The sequence below is a fragment of the Folsomia candida genome, unplaced genomic scaffold, assembly GCF_002217175.1.
Source record: "Folsomia candida strain VU population unplaced genomic scaffold, ASM221717v1 Fcan01_Sc037, whole genome shotgun sequence".
NCBI lineage: Eukaryota > Metazoa > Arthropoda > Collembola > Entomobryomorpha > Isotomidae > Folsomia > Folsomia candida.
In genome coordinates this window covers 788,104-805,752 of record NW_019091229.1, presented here as the reverse complement: position 1 = coordinate 805,752, position 17,649 = coordinate 788,104, and the positions used below count along the sequence as shown (strand labels likewise).

The window sequence follows — 17,649 nt, the reverse complement described above, 5'->3', positions numbered from 1 at the left end:
GAATTCGGGTTGCCAAAGTATCCAAAACAATTTGAGGATATTATCAAGGCTCTTTTGAAAGCTAGGAAATTATTCAAGCGTAAGTTGTCTACTTACCTGAATAAATTTTTCATAATTGTAGTTAACAACTTAATCGTGGTAACATTAATTTTGAAAAAAAAACATTTTAGTTAATTTATAATCATGTTAATTTCTGTTATGTATATATGATTATACATAAATAAGTGGTACACAGTGAGAGGAGACAGAGGAGAGTATTTATTAGTGGAGAGTTAAAGCTGGAGTGAGTACAGATTCATAACTAATTACATATACATATCTACGTAGGCATACATATACCTAACATTTCAGAGCTGAAAACTTTCGCCATTTGGAGGACGTTAAGTTTTGACGAAGAGAGGAGTCAAGATTTGTCAAAGAAAGAAATGAGTTTGTTTAAGCAACTCCTCCTCGCCATGAGTGGAATGGAGCAGGTGGAAATTGACGGTCTTTATGTGAGTCATGTTGTTATCCATTGATTTGATAGGAATAATTATGCCTGACTGGATTATTTGTTTGAATTTATTCCAGATTAGCAAAAAATCAGCGGAAAGCATTATAGCCTTCATGGCGCTGATTGAAATGTCCGTGGACAAGTTTTCTGTGGTGAAACAAGCGTCAGACGATGAATCGGATGAAGGCAGCATTAGCGACGACTACGATTGGCACAGGGAGAGCAGTATAGACTTCGATTTTTCGAATGATTCGGACGAGGACAGCGATTAGTTTTCATGTTATTCAAACGTTCTCAACTTTGTATACTTATTTTTCTTGAGTTAGTTGATACTCCATTATTAGAAAGTAGTGCTCCGCATGAATCCGATTTTTCCCGGATTCGGATTCGTTCGAATCCGGATTCGAGCAGATCCGAATCTCGAGGAGAGGGATTCGGATTCGGATTCGAGTGGATCGAATCCCGTAAACCTAGGATTCGGATTCGGATTCGGATTCGTAAGGATTCGAATCCGATTCGTATCTGATTCACAACTTGCACAACTTAAAAAAATCAATTAATCGGTTACAACAACCGTTTCTGTATTGTTTTCGTTACGTTGTTCAATACATAATTTATTATAAATTTGAAATTGGTGGAAGACTAAACACTATTTCGGAAAATTTTAAATTTCACATTTAGTCTCACATTTGATTTTCATCTCACCTCATAATATAAGGGTTTCGATCAGGGGTTAAATCTAGGTCTAATCGAACTTTTCCTATTCTGAGGTTGCATAACATTTAAGATTTAAAAAGGGATGGAAGGTAGCACATACATATTTTTGGTACAAAACTATATTCAAAGTAAAAAAATTTCGACTGTGATATCAGCACTATATTTAACCAATTCTCTACGTAATTGGTGCGAAAAAATCCTGCTCAAACCTTTACAAAGCATATTGACGTCAAGTGATTACGCAATTTCAACCTCGAATTGTTTAAGTTGTTTTGAGAGTTACTGTAATACCAGCACTATCTTCAAGTAGTTATTTCGATAATTATTATTAGTCGGTAGAAATTTTTTTTGCTTTACAAAATTTTCCAACTTCAAAGTAATATCGCATACCACAAAGCATAATTGAAGATATGGAAAACACGGAAAAATGGGAGAAACTCTGTTTAGGGCAATCCGAAATAACTTCTTCAAAACCAAGGTTTTCAAAATTTAAAAAATGGTAACAAATGTTTCCCGATTTTTTTCCTAACAAAAATAGAGCAATAATTGAGCAAATATTGTTTTGGACGGGAAAAACAAAACCCTGAATATAATACTCTGCCCATATTGCGCATTAACGATGGATTCGAATCCTGTGTTGGTCGGATTCGGATTCGTCCGGATTCGAGCAGATCCGAATCCTGAAACGCCGGATTCGTGGTAGGATTCGAATGTACCGAATCCGCCAAATTTAGGATTCGGATTCGGATTCGGATTCGAGATTCGGATTCATGCGGAGCACAATTAAAAAGTATTAAATATTTGAAATTCCTCAATTTTTTTTCACGTTTAAAAATTTAAAGTGTTTAATGATTTGTATTTGTATCGAAATACATACGCAAAATATTTGTTAAACTGTAAATATCTACTAAAAGTTTGGAATTATTTGAATAATAATATACATTTTTAATTAAAATAAAAACCTACCCTATTGAAGTAGATTTATATTACCATATACACAGATTATCTTAGTATTATTCGTATCGTAAAGTAACTTATGACGGTTACGAGATTTGAAAGCGTGGAAAGATTTAGTCATTTCGTTGAAAATCACGTCACAACCTATTGCGGTGCATCGAAGTAAACGGGACAGAATTTCTACGTGCCAAAATTACGTGCCCACTTGATTAACATTGGTGGCGGGCTGAAATTCAAATCAAATCTGTCCCGTTTACTTCGAGAATTCACAATATGCCTACGATAATCATAATACGATTTTTGCTAAACCTGACCCATTTTTTCATAAACTAGATATCTATCTTACGATACTAAGGATACTAAAGAAATAACCAATACCCTCACTATAAAAATACTACGGAGGATTACTTCTCAAACTTTTTGAACATTTGTGACCTAATTTAGGGCACAAGTTAAACTTGTGATTAATTTCTATTTTTCGAAGAGATCAGCGTTTTTCTAAACCCACCCCAATTTTGTATTATTAAAAATGTCAAATTATGTACATATGTAAGTTGTAACGCACTAAATTTCAGGAATTATTTACATATGTAGGTGTTTAGGAAATATGTGGAAATTTCGAGTGGCAGACTCTTCATAAAGCATATGTATGGCAACTTAAGTGGAGACATACAAAAGTGGCACATTGCTGGGGCAAAAATTATAAAAATTATTCATCACATCCTTCACGCATGGCCCATCTACTCTAACTTGTAATTATCAACTTGTATCATTAATAGTCAAAAATCGTTAGTGCTTCAAAATCTTTAGTATTTCCGGTTTACTAGATATTTTATTAGACGCATTTTAATTCACTACAAATTAATAAACACTTCAAAATTTTTAAACTTTAAACATAAAAAGAAATTCCGAGAAATTTCAAATATAATTAACTATTTAACACTTTAATTAAGGAGTATCAATTTTACTCCATTATTATTATTATTTTATAAATTTTCCGGAACAGCATTTCATTTTACATGCTACAAAAAGTTGGAAACGCTTGAAATGAAACTAATCGCTGTCATTATCGCTGTACGCCCGCCAATCATCCGCGAGATCGAATTCCATGCGGCTGCCCCCCCCCTCTCTCATGTCATAATCTTACAATTATTCGTCATCCTAGTCGCTGTCTTCATCCCAGTCATCTCCGTCTCTTCTGGCACGACTTCGACGACAGAAAACTTGTACACGGGCATTTCGTTCAGCGCCATGAAGGCGTGAATACTTTCCGCCGATTCTTTGGTAAACTGTGTAAACATTTAAAAAAATCGTGTTAAACATAATTATTCTTTTCAGCGAATAAAAACCTGACTCACACAAAGCTCGGTAATGTTGACCCGGTCCATTCCACCCATTGCGATGAGGAGTTGCTTGAACAAATCCATTTCGTCCTCTGACAAATCGTACGGCTCTCGACAAAAGTTGAACGTCACAAGGATCAAAGTTTTAAGCTCTGCAATTTAGATAAGAGAAATTTATAAATTCACATGTCTAAAAATGAAGAATATATTTTCAAAGGTTAATGAGATCAAGTCAATTTATAAATAAACCTTATGCATAAATGCTTTGACTTCAAAACAAATTATTTTCCAGGGAAATTCTGACACTAGCATATGTATTTATTTACTATGCAAGGTTATACCGATAAGCAGACAACTTACGATTAAATAGTTCCTTTTCTTTCAAGATAGCCTTGATAATATCCCCAAATGGTTCTGGATACTTTGGCAAACGCAATTCCAAATGTTTCAACGCCTTCCAATCCCCACATGCCTTGAGCACAGCGCCCAACTCCATGCCGCTCTTCATCCCTCGGGAATCCGTCTTGTTGAACGCGTACATCTTCAACTCCTCCACGTTCGGAAACGCAGTCACCAATCTTTTCAAAAGTTTGGGGTCGTGAAACTCCCCGATCTCCAAATTCTTCAGGTTTGGGTTTGTCAAAGTCTTCTTCGAGGGGCAAATATTTTGCAAAATTTCATCAAGACATTTCCCTTTTTCAAATGCTTTCCCAATCGCAAGACTTTTCAGATTGGGTACGACATTTGGCAAGAGATCGTCACACCGAAAAATGTCGGTCATGTCGTTACAGAACGTTTGGAGTTTCAACATCTTGGGCAAGCGGAATTGAGTTTTTTCGAAATTCGTTGTCTTGTCCAAGTTGGTCGGTCCGGCATTGTTGACTTGGCGAAGTTTGAGTTTGACAAGTTGGTCGCTCACTTGATCCAGATTGCGGATCAGATCTGAAAGCTTATCGTTCGCTTGGGCGATGCCATATGAGCCAACGTCATCCAGCGCGATTGTCAAGGACTCGAGACATTTGGAATTTGACAAATTTGGACAGAATCCAAACTGAAGAGTGACCCCCTTCAAATTTGGTGAGGCGTTGATAACCACGTCAATAAAACTGGTAAGAAGCGCAGAAATTCGTGTCGATGTGACTTTGAAGAATGTCAACTTTTGCTTTACCGGCATAATTTCTCCTGCTGGAATAAGATCGGTTGAACTCTGGAAATATGAGCCACAAATTCGCAATTGTTTCAAATTCGGGCAGGAATTTTTCAGAACTTGATACACCGATTGTAGACTGGTTTCATGAGCGATGCTGAGTTCCAAAATTTCCACGGTGTCGCCAAATTTGTCGCAAAGTTGGATTAGTTTCGGTACGAAAGAATCCGTCCTCGTCCAAGCGAGACAAATAATACTTTTCACAAGTCGAGCGTCTACTAATGAGGAACACAATTCGGAAAATGGAATTTTACTGCGTTTTAGCTTTTCGTGAGGATTAGGATCCAGGTCTAATGCTAATGCTAGTCTCGTATTTGGCAGGGAGAGAACCATTTCGTTCCAAAATTGGCTCACGAGTCGACAAGATTTCAACGGGATTTCGGCATGTTTTAATATTTGCGTCAAAATCTGCATAATTCGATAAATGATTAGAGAGTAGTATACTTAAAAAATGTACACATTACGTCTAAAATTATTGGGCTTACGAGCGGATTACTTAGTGCGATCTGTTCCACAGTTTGTACTTCCGGTTGCGATTCCATTGCTAGAGTCGAAGTTGATGCCATAAATTTCCTGTTTAAAAGTGTTTTTTTAAAGTAATTCAGTAAAAAATTTTTACTAAAAATGCAAAATGTAGGTAGGTACATTTTTTCAAACAAAAAAACAGTGACAAATCGTAGTTAAGAACTATATTCTGCATTATAATTAACTTACCTTCACCTTGAATATCTAAGATCAATATTTTCTCGTACGTCTCAATCTCAAATCAAACAACAGGAAATAAATTTGCACAAGAATTTTTATTATTCTAATTCTTGTCGAGAGCACATGTTGACTATGTGGCGGGCCTCAGCGCCTAGCACCTCAGGCCACAGCACCTAGCGCCTACCTAGTTGGCCACAGCGCCTAGCCCCTAAATAAGTGGGCCACAGCGCCTAACGTTTAAGTAAGTGGGCCACAGCGCCTAACGCCTAAATAAGTGGGCCGTAGCGCCTAGCGCCTACTAAGTAGGCCACAGCGCCTACACTCAGCGCCTGTGGGGTAAATTGAGAAAGTCAGAAATATCAATAGGAGACTGGCAAAATTATAGAAAATGTCATATATAGCTCAAATACGGGGATGATTTTTTTCGGGTAAAGTTAGATGTCTGGGGTAAGCTGAGATTTCTAGTTTCTAGCTAGCTCTCCTAGCTAATTCTTCTAGCTAGCTCTCCTAGCTAGTTCTTCTAGCTAGCTCTCCTAGCTAGTTCTTCTAGCTAGTTCTTCTAGCTAGCTCTCCTAGCTAGTTCTTCTAGCTAGCTCTCCTAGCTAGTTCTTCTAGCTAGCACTCCTAGCTAGCTCTCCTAGCTAGTTCTTCTAGCTAGCTCTCCTAGCTAGTTCTTCTGTTAACTAGGATTGCCAGCTAGGACTGCTAGCTAGGATTGCCAGTTAGGACTGCTAGCTAGGATTGCCAGCTACGACTGCTCGCTAGGATTGCTAGCTAGGACTACATAGCTAGGAGGGCTAGCTAGAATAGGAACGCTTTCAGCGTACCTAGTTTAACTAACCTAACCTGCTCGCTTCGCTCGCTTAACTACGAACAATACCCCAATATGGGGCATAATTACGATAATAGTTGACACACTTTTCCCCAATATTCTAGCAATGCCCAATAAATTTGCCTCTTCGCGGCAAAATAATTTGAGTTCAATATTCTACGACAAAAACTATAAGTGTTATCCTGCCCTAAAGATCTCATGTCACCTCAAAAAATTTCCCGCCGTTAGGGAAAGTGAAACAACTTGGAAGTCTCTGAAACTTCCAAAAATGCATAAAAATCTTGACTTTTTGTGACCTTACATTTGCCGGTCAAAAAATTTATATATTCGTGATCAGCATGAAAAGCCCGACATTTTGGTGTATCACATTCCCCCGGGTCCATTCCCTTGTTTTATACCGATGTTTCTCTGACTATCTCAGTTTACCCCATAGGCGCTGAGTGTAGGCGCTGTGGCCTACTTAGTAGGCGCTAGGCGCTACGGCCCACTTATTTAGGCGTTAGGCGCTGTGGCCCACTTATTTAGGCGCTAGGTGCTGTGGCATGAGGTGCTAGGCGCTGAGGCCAACGTCATATGTTGACTGAATGAATTGAATTTCCCGCGAGAGTTGGACTTGGGTCGTGCACGTGCTCAAAGCCACCATTTGAAATTCTTATTTTTCATTATTTATTTGTATTAATTTAATTGACTAGAAATTGAAAATTAAAAATATATAAATTTTGAAATCTGTTTAACGGTATGTAGTTTATATGAATTAACTTTGTCCCGTTGATTAGACCGACTTTAAGGGCAGTAGCGGAACTATAAATTTGGGGCAAATGTACGTCGGGGCCCCTGTCCCTGACAGATTAGGGACATTTTGTGGTTTTAAGAAGGTAATTTTTCGCCGTATGGTCAAACGACAAAGGTTTACTTAAAATTATATATTATTAAAACCATAACTTCCAAAATTGAGGGTAGAGCTGGCTGGTAGCACAGAGTTCAGATTTTGCAGTAGTTTAATTAATGCTTTTTGAGCTAAATAAGTAAAAAAAATTGTTAATTTTAGAACATGGAAAATTATTAATCAAGACTGGATTTCCGCGCAAAACCTATAGAAAAATACATAGCGAATTTGAGTGGTTTAAATTTACTCCTGTAAATAAAGGAAACCAGTGAATTAAGCCGAGTGGCAATTCCCATTCCCATCTAAGAATTTTTGGAATGGAAATTATAATATAGATATTTGACAGAATTCCTTCACAGAAATTAAATTTGTTTTGATTTTATTATGCCCCTTCTGCAACGCTTGTCCCCAGTTTCCCCAATGTTCGAGAGGGAACAAATTTATACAAATTCCGGGGAATGTCGGGGCCCCAGTTGCGCGGGGGCCCCTAGGTAATGCCTACCCTGCCTACCCTTAGTTCCGCTAGTGATTAAGGGGTGAATACCCCTTTATGGAAATGTCTTGTCCGTCCGTCTGTATCCACGATAACTTTAGAACGGATTCGAATTTCGATATCCGGTTTGCGCCAACGTGTTTCTAATTTTTGGGGACGGGATGAGGTCTAAGATGGACGTTGTAGGTCATTAGGTCACGGCGCCACGGTGATGACGCCAATGGTCAAAGGTGTCGAATTTTTCGTTTCCACCGTTTTAGACGTATTTTTGGATGGGGATCTCAGAAATCGCCATGATTTCGACGTGCGATGACTCCATGACCGTGTGGGAGGTGCCGAATGTCGAAAAATGACTTTTGTCATGTGGGGTGTCTATTCTATTGAAAGGTATTGTCGTGTACGTTTGAAGTACGCGGGTGGGGGTGTCAAAACGGGGGAAAATGAGACGTGGGGTAATGTGAGACAATGACGGGAAAGTCTAGAAAGACGTTGTGGGCGTGCCACAGAGACAATTCAGTGTGTTTACAACAGCATCGTTTCCGATTTGACCTACATGGCTGACAAGGATGATCAAGTTGCCGTCGAAATTGCGGTAGGAAGCTGCAACACCGTGAATAATACCACGTGCCAACGGAATTCTTCTGATTTGAAGAACACCTTTGCTCTAAAAATCATTGGCACGCGAAACACGAAGAAAAACACGATCAACGGCTGTGTTGGGGGGGGCGGTTGACCTCGGGGGTGAGTACAAACCGCTGAATAATGTGCATACCGGGGAAAACATGACACTTTATGGGATGGGTCATAATAACCTAGAGAATTGTACATAAGGCGTACAATACTTCAACAATAATTCGAGTGATTGGGTGTAACTTTACACGTAAGTAAATGAGTGATATAATTAAATCTTGTTTTTATACAAGATACAAATTTAGTATAGTTTTATTTTTTATTTGTTTTCGTGTGATTCGTTGAAGTTAAAAGTTGCGAATAAAAAACATGTAAACGGCTATTTTTTCATTTGTTCCAATTTGTTTAAATAATAAAATGTAAAATTCATCAAATTTTATAAAAAAAAGTTCAAGAGAACATCACAACAAACATTAGGCATCATATTTATCATGTCAGTTAGCAGAAAATGTAAAATATACATTAAGTTTGTACGCATGTATAGTAAGTATGTAAATATTTAAATTATGCATTAAGTATGTATGTACGTATCTAGGGTTGTAAAGAAGTACTTAAAGGTCGCTGGAAATTAAAACTTTTAGCAAAGGAAATTTATAAATTATGCAAATAAATATCGGATTACGTACGACGTAATCGGATTCCTGCTGGTTAATATTAAATAGCAAGCAATTGTTTTTTTCTGCCCAAAACGAAGAAAATAAGGTTTGACATTATTAAAGATAAATTAAGCAGATAATATAAACAATTTACGTGAAAATATTATTATCCCCTTCAGAGGCTATTTTTCTCAATAATATTTATTAACCCCGTCCAGAAATTTAATTATCAAGTAAGTAAATAAATATGCCTACGTTTTATTAACGAGTGGAACGAAGTAAAGCGTATTTATTGCGATCGATTTGTCCGTCTCTCTGTCTGTCAGCACGAAAACTGTTCTGTTTTCGGATGTCGACGTATAATTTTAAACGAAATTGGGAGTTGTTGACAAACACTGTAGGTCAAGAGGTCACGATGATATTGTCAAAAGTACATAAAAAATACCAATTCTTTACGGTTTTAGACTATCCAAATAGTTTGGGGCGGGAACTTCAAAAAATTACGATTATAACTTAAGATCATAAATTACGAGGTCAAAATTCGCAATTCGTCGAAACCAAAAATGACAAAATTTTCTAGAAAAAGATGCACCTCGAGTACGCATCTCCACACACTTTGTGTCTGCAAGTTTATTATATCTGTTGTTTCCTTGGATTATTAATCCTACGCATAAGGTTAATGCTGAATTAACCCGACTCCAAAATATGAAAATTCCAGGACGACCTAATTTTTAATTTTAGTCTTTCCCAAACTTCTTCACACGGAACATTGTCTCTTGAAAAAAAATGTCCCTAGCTCGATACGTTCGTCACCTTCTGGTCCCTCGGGATTGGACGGAATCCTTCACAGAACTCTTGAACGTGGGATATTTCCTGGTTTCGCTGCCCTTCGTGACCACGAAAGAGGGGAATTTGGCCGTGACGAGGAAATCATGGAGGATCACGGTCCTCTGGGGGATGCTGCTAGTTTCGACGATGGATACCTTCTACAGGGCCGTGGTCTGTACAAAGGTCAACTACAAGGAGATGAAGAGCAAGGACATTATGCAAATGTATATCGATCTCTTCTCCAGATCGGGGGCGACAATCGTGTGTTGGGATATATTCGCCAAGATGGAGACGCATGCAAATTTTGTGAACCATATTTTTAGTATGAACGCGAGACTAACTGGTACGTATTTATAATTGGGGGAAGAAATGAGGGTGTAATTATGGATTGTATTTCATAATTATACTCTTTTATTCATTAAAAATTCATAGAAGAAAGGGTTTCAATTTTAAAATGCAAACCATAGGCGGATATGATATGGGATACAATGAGCGTAGTCACGACAACGCTTATTTTATTTCGCATCGTAATTCGCAATTTATTCAGCAGCGAAGTGAAAAATTGTGCTTGGTCATAACATCCATTTGCAAGAAATAGTGGCAAGAAAGTGTTTTTTTGAAGCAATTTTAACCTGCAAGAAATGCATGAAGCTCAATATGTACTTCCCGCCGCTATATCTTCGGTCGTTGCTAGATGGCGTTTGTTTCTAGCATTTCTTACCTTACTGTGCTAAAAAGGCATGTGGCAAACGAAACACTGAATCTTGCTCGATAAGTTCAGGATTACATACTTAAATAAATAAATGGTATCTGTTACTCCCGGGTTTTATGGCCAACCGGACAGAACGCGATTTTGATATGTCACGTTACCATCAACGTGATGTTAATATCGATGCATGACTCAATTCCTCGCGGTCTTCTGGGCATGCTTCTTATCACACTCGTGATGTTCCTCCTCTTTGAAAGAAACTGCATCAAAGCATGCGCAAAAATGTATGAAGAGTCGAAAAAGTTTAAGCGCATAATTGCTGCGAGCGGACATCTGAGACAGAGAAAGGTCGCGAGGTCGCTACGACCGCTGAAAGTCTTTGTCGGATCGTACTACTACTTTAAAATGAGCACTTTTATGACTTATGTTAACACCGTGGTCGATTACACGATTGATTTCCTAATTGCAAATAATTAAGACTGTAGATACATATGTACATATGCGTACTTTATGTCCATTTGCAGCACAGAATAAGTACAAAAATTTCTAAATTTGCATATAAGTATGTACAAATTCAAACTCTCTTAGAATTATTGCTTTCGAAGTAAATCACTAAATTATATAATTAATAAAGTGCAATGCGTAAACTTACTACTTTACAGTTTAGTTTGGACATATGTACTTTGCAACCTTTGTATTCAATTTTGTACGTATCTATGCACATATGTGTCATTCTATTAATAATAAGATTTAAATGTATAATGATAATAAGTAACATATTAAATACAATCTGCCCAAGGAATGACAAATCGGCCATCACCCGCATTCTGGACTTATCAATAAAATTTGTTGCGTTTGACATCTGCGTCATTAGTGAGAATGTTTGCGTATGTAACTAATCTGATCTTTCATCTCGATCTCGTACAAATAGATGTTACTATAATATTGAGTATATTATACATAGTTTTCATTAGTGGGAGAGCATGTTTTTTTACTGTGAACTCGTTAGACCGATCAATAAATCAATCACTTTTCACGGAAAAATACCCACCTGGATTGTATTGACATACATATTGCATAACTTTTATCTTGGAACAATTATGTAGGCATGGTTATGCCGCACTGTTACCGCATTTGGGGTAGATTAGTTACACAAGCGACCTCGATGATCACGCAGGTGTCAGTTATCGGGATGCAATTGATAAATGCAGTGGCTGCGGAAGCATGGGGGACACCGGGTACAATTTCCCCACAAGAATATATATGGATTTCCCCATTCTTGCAGTGTTACATGTTTATGCATTATCTTACGATAAGCACTATTGTCCTCAATGTCCCCATGGTTTCGAAGCCTTTAGATTTTCCATTATAAAACTGCGAGATATGTATGAAACTACGCATTATGTACAGACAGCACAATCATGAATCATCTGGTGACCATCGTTCTCGCACTAGTCGCTCTGGCTTCAGGTACATATTTAACTAAGTCGATAATTATAGATAGATATTTACATAAATTTATTTTTGTCGAGATTTTATTGTTTAAATAATTGAAGTTCCAGCCATACCTAAGAAGCAGACCCAACTAGACGCCTTTACCGGTCTAAACCACGGGAAAATTGTGGGAGGAGTCGAAGCCGACAGGAACGAGTAATAATATTAAGGTTCTTTTGGATGACCCGCCTATTTTTTTGCTTAAAAGTATAGTAAATTTTGTATGCAAAAGTATGCATGGACTTGCAATTATAATTGCAAATAAGTAACCATAGTTACGTATTTCATCCTGGTGGAGTTTTATTCAATAAATTTATGCAGAATAAATTTCAGTTATTTTAAAACTAGCGTATAAGCCCGTCTCCCGCCGGGCGGCAGCTTAATTGATTTTCATCAAAATTGAGTGGGATTGTGCATAACTCCACAGAATTAATTTTTTTATGGTATCTTATATTATTAGCTGGAAATGTCTGTTGTCCAGAATCAAGGGTACTGAAAGTAAATGTTCCGCAATTGACCATTTCACTTTAACTTTACTGTAAATTACAGTGGCCAAGCAATAGATATTATTATTATTATTATTAAGTATTATTAGATAACCACTCAGGATGACCATCCCTAAAGAACCGTCGTCGACCCTGTGCTGTGCGCACAGCACAGCACAGGACACTCATCCCAGTCCTGATGTATCACAATTCGGCGAACCTGTGCTGTTGCCTAATGGTGGTTATCTGGGGGTGGTTATCAGTGGTGATTATCTGGGGGTGGTTATCTGAAGAGAGGGGGGGGGTATCAGCGGGTGATTATCTGGGGGGGTTGTCAAGAGGTAGTTGTCTGGGGGTGATTTCACGCGGTGGTTATCTTTGGGTGGTTATCATGAGGTGGTTATCTGGGCGTGCTTATCAGACAGTGGCAGTGGTGATATGGGGGTGGTTGTCACACGGTGGCCATCTGAGGGTATTTTTAAATTAAGAATTTAATTTGAATTGTCGCGCCATTTTAAACTTAACTTTCTCTACTTTCACTTCCGTCACGGAAAATTACTTTCACTTTCGTTGCAGACAAACATTTCCAGCTTATAATATAGATTCCTAAATTTCATAAAGTTTTCAGGAAAATTTGCATTTAAGGATATTGAAAGGTGAGATGACAACGTGAAACTTTTATATCAAATGAACGCGTCATCCAAGAAAGAAAACCTTATATACATCCCAAAAATAAATGCATATGTACATAAATTGACGAATCATGCTTATTTAAATTTCCCTTCCAGATTTCCCTTTATTGTCGACATTCGCCGGGCATCTCATTCCTGCGCAGGGTCCATTATTAATGCAGAATGGATAGTTACGGCCGCACATTGCGCTTTAGTAAAATAAAACTCACTTAATTCAACGTATTTAAATTATCAAAAAATTGGCTACCAAGTTAACATTGTATAAATTAGCGTGCACCAATCGACTATACATTGGTCGCTGGAGATCACAACATTGACATTGTTGAAGGGACTGAGCAGACCAGACAAGTCGTCGAGATTCGAATTCACCCAAATTACGGAAGGTAGGAAATTAATAAATAGGATTATAATGAAATCTACAGGTGAAAAAACTAGTTTTCGACCTTTTCTGCACTATCCTGCAGAATTTCTGCAGAAGAAAACTACAAAAAACGTAAGGTGTGAGACATTTCCGTCACCTATATAGTAACTCACCATTTGAGCACCATTTAATTATAAGAATTGACTGCCAGATGGCGTTTACATACATAAAAACCAATTTCGTGTAGGTAATTTTTTTGGGGTCGCATTTAATGGCGACCCTAAATGACTGAATGGGATACCCTAAGAACTAAACCCTACGGTGGACTGAATGGCCTACCCTAACAGGTCGAAAATAATAGCTAATAACTGAATCTCGACCCTAAGGTTCTGATAGTTGATTTACACCATTTTTTAGGTAATTGCATCTCGATTATAATTTATTAAGACCATTTCTCAGAATTGATTCTTAAATTAACCAAAAATTCGTCAACAACAAGGGCTCACTTGCATTTCTTTGGGCTCCCTGGTTCAAGTTTAAACCGAAGAGGTACGTTTTTGCAAATATCAGAGATATTGAAATCTCTGCAGATGTATCCTAGTCTGATTAAATGCTCACAAATATGCTGATTTTTAATTATTTGACAATTATATAGAGAAATCAACTAATTTGATTCTTGTCCTTGTGTGAACGGATTACATACACTCTAAATAAAAATAAGTAAAATTTACTCAAGGTTAAAAAGTGGATGACACAACCAAAAGATACAATTTATCCAACCGTTCTAAAAATTGGAATTCCAAAATTTTGTCCAAAGTTATGTACGTAAAATTTGTGCAACGGGTGGGTAAATTGTGTACAACGTTGTCTAATGTTCACCTTTTGGTAGTGTCATCCTCTTTTTACTCAATTTTGAGTAAATTTCATTTATTTTTATTTGGTATGTATAATTTAGTTATTAAAATATATTGGGACCTTAGGGTAAAGTTTAAGATAAATAAACCGTAGTAACGTTAGAAGTAGCTCACCCTGCAATATAAATCAGGATGTACATAATTTTGCACCAATGGTGCCTAATAAATTCACAAAAGAAGTGTAAAACTCTATAATTTGGTTCCAATTGGTGCGTAGTACATCGCGTCCACCAATTATTTCGCATCATTTTGTGTTACCAATTGTTAGACACCAATGGTGCTGTTACCTTATAATAAAATGGATCTGGTACATTTTAATTAGCAGCAATTGATGCAAAAAGGTCGTTAACAGACGGACGGACGGACGGACAAGAGGAATTCAATAGCTCCTGTGCTACGCAGGGTGAGCTAATAAGGATGGTTATTGGCAAGTTAGGGTAGGCCATTCAGTCCAACGTAGGGTTTAGTATTTAGGGTATCCCATTCAGTCATTTAGGGTCGCCATTAATATTTCCCCATTTTTTTGTTCATGACAAAAATTTAATATATAAATGATTTGAAATATGCAGCACGCCAATCCCAAATATGGACGACATTGCCGTCATGAAAGTTACACCTCCGTTTGAGTTCAACGACGTTGTACAGCCAGTCGTCCTCCCAGGGCTTAATTTTGTACCGACCGGTAAGTTCTCAGTAATTAAGGTTCTTCGTGATGCACAGATGGAAATTCGAATTTTTCATCATCCAGTAGAACCCTAATTCATTAAAAGCTTTATTTGCAAGTCTCTAATATTATACTAATTTTTGCAGCCTTTGCCACCGTTATTGGATGGGGTGTTCTTGCCCAGGGTGGTGGCATAGCGTCTTCCGTCCTCATGAAGGTGGATGTCCCGCATGTCAATGATACCGCTTGTAACACCATGTACTCCGGAGATATCACATCTACCATGATCTGTTATGGAGAACCTGGCAAGGACGCGTGTCAAGGGGGTGGGTGTCAATTTTAATTTAAGGTTTCACCTCACCCCATCAACCTAAATAGATAATGTGAATACTTTGTCATCCAGATTCTGGTGGCCCAATTGTCTGCGGAGCGGAGAAGGCACTTTGTGGGATTGTTTCATGGGGACATGGTTGCGCTCAACCAGGGTAAGTATTTTATGGTTCGTTCCGAAGATCCACCAGAGTTTTTTTTAATTTTTCTCAATACCATGCAATATGAAGTCCCAATCTATCGATGTGCTAAATTTTGGTGAATCACAACTCTGCAATTGAAATTTATTGATAGCCATTTTACGCTGGTGTTTCAAATTTGGTCCACGCTTCTAAATGCGTAATTAATTGCAACATTAAAATCAGGCGCCGACCAATTTTGGGGTGGGCGCTAATTTTGGAGATTAATCAGCGGCATGGAAATTGCGTCAGATCGCCGGCAAAGACCTCTGATTTGAATTTATACATATTTACATAAATGTTTTTACTACCTACGCATAGATTCCCAGGAGTCTACACAGAAACCTCCTGGTACGGGGAATGGATACGAACTGCCATCACCCCCACTGCAGAAGATCCCGAACCCGTTGTCGAAGGTATGTAAATTCGACACGCCATAAATTGGCAAAATCCTTAGATCCCCAAAGTTTCTCCATACGCACCTCGGTATTAAATATCCCTAAACTGTCTCATCCTGCCCCCTCTTCTATCTATAGTCACCACCTGCGGCGGCCGTATCGATGCATCCTCTGCCTCTATCAAGTTCAACTTCGGATCCCCCATACTTTACCGACAAAGGTGCGTCTGGACGATTAACACGCCCTTCAACTCTTTACGGATTAGCCTCCAAGAGTCCGGCCTTTTCTGGGACGACAAGATCTACGTCACCCAATACTCCGCGGCCGGACCAGGCTTATAATTTGACCTTAACACGGTCGGAGAAGACTTTACCATCGAAGGTGGCCTGTACCTCATCACTTTCATTGCTGGACCCACATTTGGCGCCAACGGGTTCGCCATTACCTACTTTTCCTCTGGATTTGCCGCCTCAACCCCCGCCTTGACCGGGTTTGCCAGCATGTCCAACTCCACGGGGAGGTACTCTTACCCAGAAAATGGTGGCCAATACACAAACAGAGAAAACGCTCTGGTCGTCGTTAACCCCACCCAGCCTGCCGACCGAACCCTAGCCTTCACCAGGATGGATGTCGAGAACGGTTCGTCATGCTATATGGACGGAGTAACCGTGTTCGACTGGAGTAACGCTATGTACACTCCACGAGCCAGGTGAGTACGAAGGGAGAATTTGGTGGGGAATTTCTGAAACTTTCCTAAATTTCCTGCCCTGTAAGAAACCACCCAAAGTTATGTACAAGAAATGTTAGAAATGGATGCCACCTAGCGGCTCACCCTTTGCACTATCTACATTTAATTATAGCAATTGTCCGCTAGATACCGCTTATTTCCTGCATAATTTCATTCATGTAAGAACTTATGCATGCAAAATAACAATTTCATGCAGGTGTTTTTTATGGCAAATACAAAGACTGATAAATAAATAAGTTTATTAATCCCAAAAATTCATGGATTTACATTAAATATTTTTAATTTTAAACCAGATTTTGTGGAACAGAGGTTCCATCCCCAATTCAAATTCAGGGAGGTGTTTGCCTCGTCACATTTACCACGGATCACAGCGTAACCAGGGATGGATTCAGCTTCGTCTGGGCTTAAGTGTGTTTCGTCGAAAGTTTTAAATTCTCTTATTTTTAGCTCTTTTTTCTAATATTCTTCTCTTGTAAATACGATTCGGTATCGTATATTTAGTGATACATAAGTACATGTGTAAATTAAAATTGACTTCATTCCAGCTGAAATTTAATAATTGCGTGTCACTCATTATCAAGCATGTATGTATGCCGTATGTATGTAATTTGCATGTATGTAATTTGCATACATGAACAAACTCATAATGACGTGTATATCAACACAGGTATTCGCGACGCGTTGGAATCATTACCAATGAAACAGGTATAAAAAAATGTTTGCACAAATTTTCTCTTAAAATTCTCGGCCAGTAAGTAAGCATTTACTCGACAAATAATCTTTGAAGTTTCAAGAAATACATGAAAATGCGAATTTGGAAAATACAAGTTTCCCATTTTCAAAATTTTATTTTACTTTGCTAATGCATATAAATATGTATGTAGGTAGATATGCATATCAGATGAGCAGTATTTATCAATTAATAAGC

General features: G+C 38.1%; 2 protein-coding genes across 3 annotated transcripts; one reads left to right on the top strand and one right to left on the bottom strand.

The window, feature by feature from the left end:
* Window positions 1–2,985: 2,985 nt before the first annotated feature.
* Window positions 2,986–5,563, bottom strand: LOC110861110. 2 transcript variants are annotated; one of them, XM_022110222.2, is made up of 5 exons: window positions 5,432–5,563; window positions 5,203–5,290; window positions 3,871–5,125; window positions 3,526–3,662; window positions 2,986–3,456 (listed from the first exon to the last, which is right to left on the bottom strand). In XM_022110222.2, exons 2-5 carry the CDS (start codon window positions 5,281–5,283, stop codon window positions 3,298–3,300), a joined length of 1,632 nt encoding a protein of 543 aa, XP_021965914.2. In that variant the 5' UTR covers window positions 5,284–5,290; window positions 5,432–5,563; the 3' UTR covers window positions 2,986–3,297. The 2 variants fall into 2 exon arrangements, with proteins under 2 accessions (XP_021965914.2, XP_035716804.1); XM_035860911.1 differs by having other exon boundaries at window positions 5,438–5,561.
* Window positions 5,564–11,646: 6,083 nt separating this feature from the next.
* Window positions 11,647–17,272, top strand: LOC110861105 (trypsin). Its single transcript, XM_022110216.2, has 10 exons — window positions 11,647–11,926; window positions 12,013–12,106; window positions 13,224–13,320; window positions 13,398–13,510; window positions 14,972–15,084; window positions 15,213–15,392; window positions 15,470–15,551; window positions 15,897–15,991; window positions 16,112–16,682; window positions 17,015–17,272. Exons 1-9 carry the CDS (start codon window positions 11,878–11,880, stop codon window positions 16,312–16,314), a joined length of 1,026 nt encoding a protein of 341 aa, XP_021965908.2. The 5' UTR covers window positions 11,647–11,877; the 3' UTR covers window positions 16,315–16,682; window positions 17,015–17,272.
* The last annotated feature ends 377 nt before the right edge of the window (window positions 17,273–17,649 follow it).

Coding starts and splice junctions, on each gene's coding strand:
- LOC110861110 (XM_022110222.2), bottom strand. CDS start 5,283: ATGGCATCAACTTCGACTCTAGCAATGGAATCGCAACCGGAAGTACAA. Junction 3,663..3,870: donor AGAAAAGGAACTATTTAATC/GTAAGTTGTCTG, acceptor TCTAAATTGCAG/AGCTTAAAACTTTGATCCTT. Junction 3,457..3,525: donor TCAACATTACCGAGCTTTGT/GTGAGTCAGGTT, acceptor ATGTTTACACAG/TTTACCAAAGAATCGGCGGA.
- LOC110861105 (XM_022110216.2), top strand. CDS start 11,878: ATGAATCATCTGGTGACCATCGTTCTCGCACTAGTCGCTCTGGCTTCA. Junction 15,085..15,212: donor GCTTAATTTTGTACCGACCG/GTAAGTTCTCAG, acceptor TAATTTTTGCAG/CCTTTGCCACCGTTATTGGA. Junction 15,393..15,469: donor CAAGGACGCGTGTCAAGGGG/GTGGGTGTCAAT, acceptor TTTGTCATCCAG/ATTCTGGTGGCCCAATTGTC.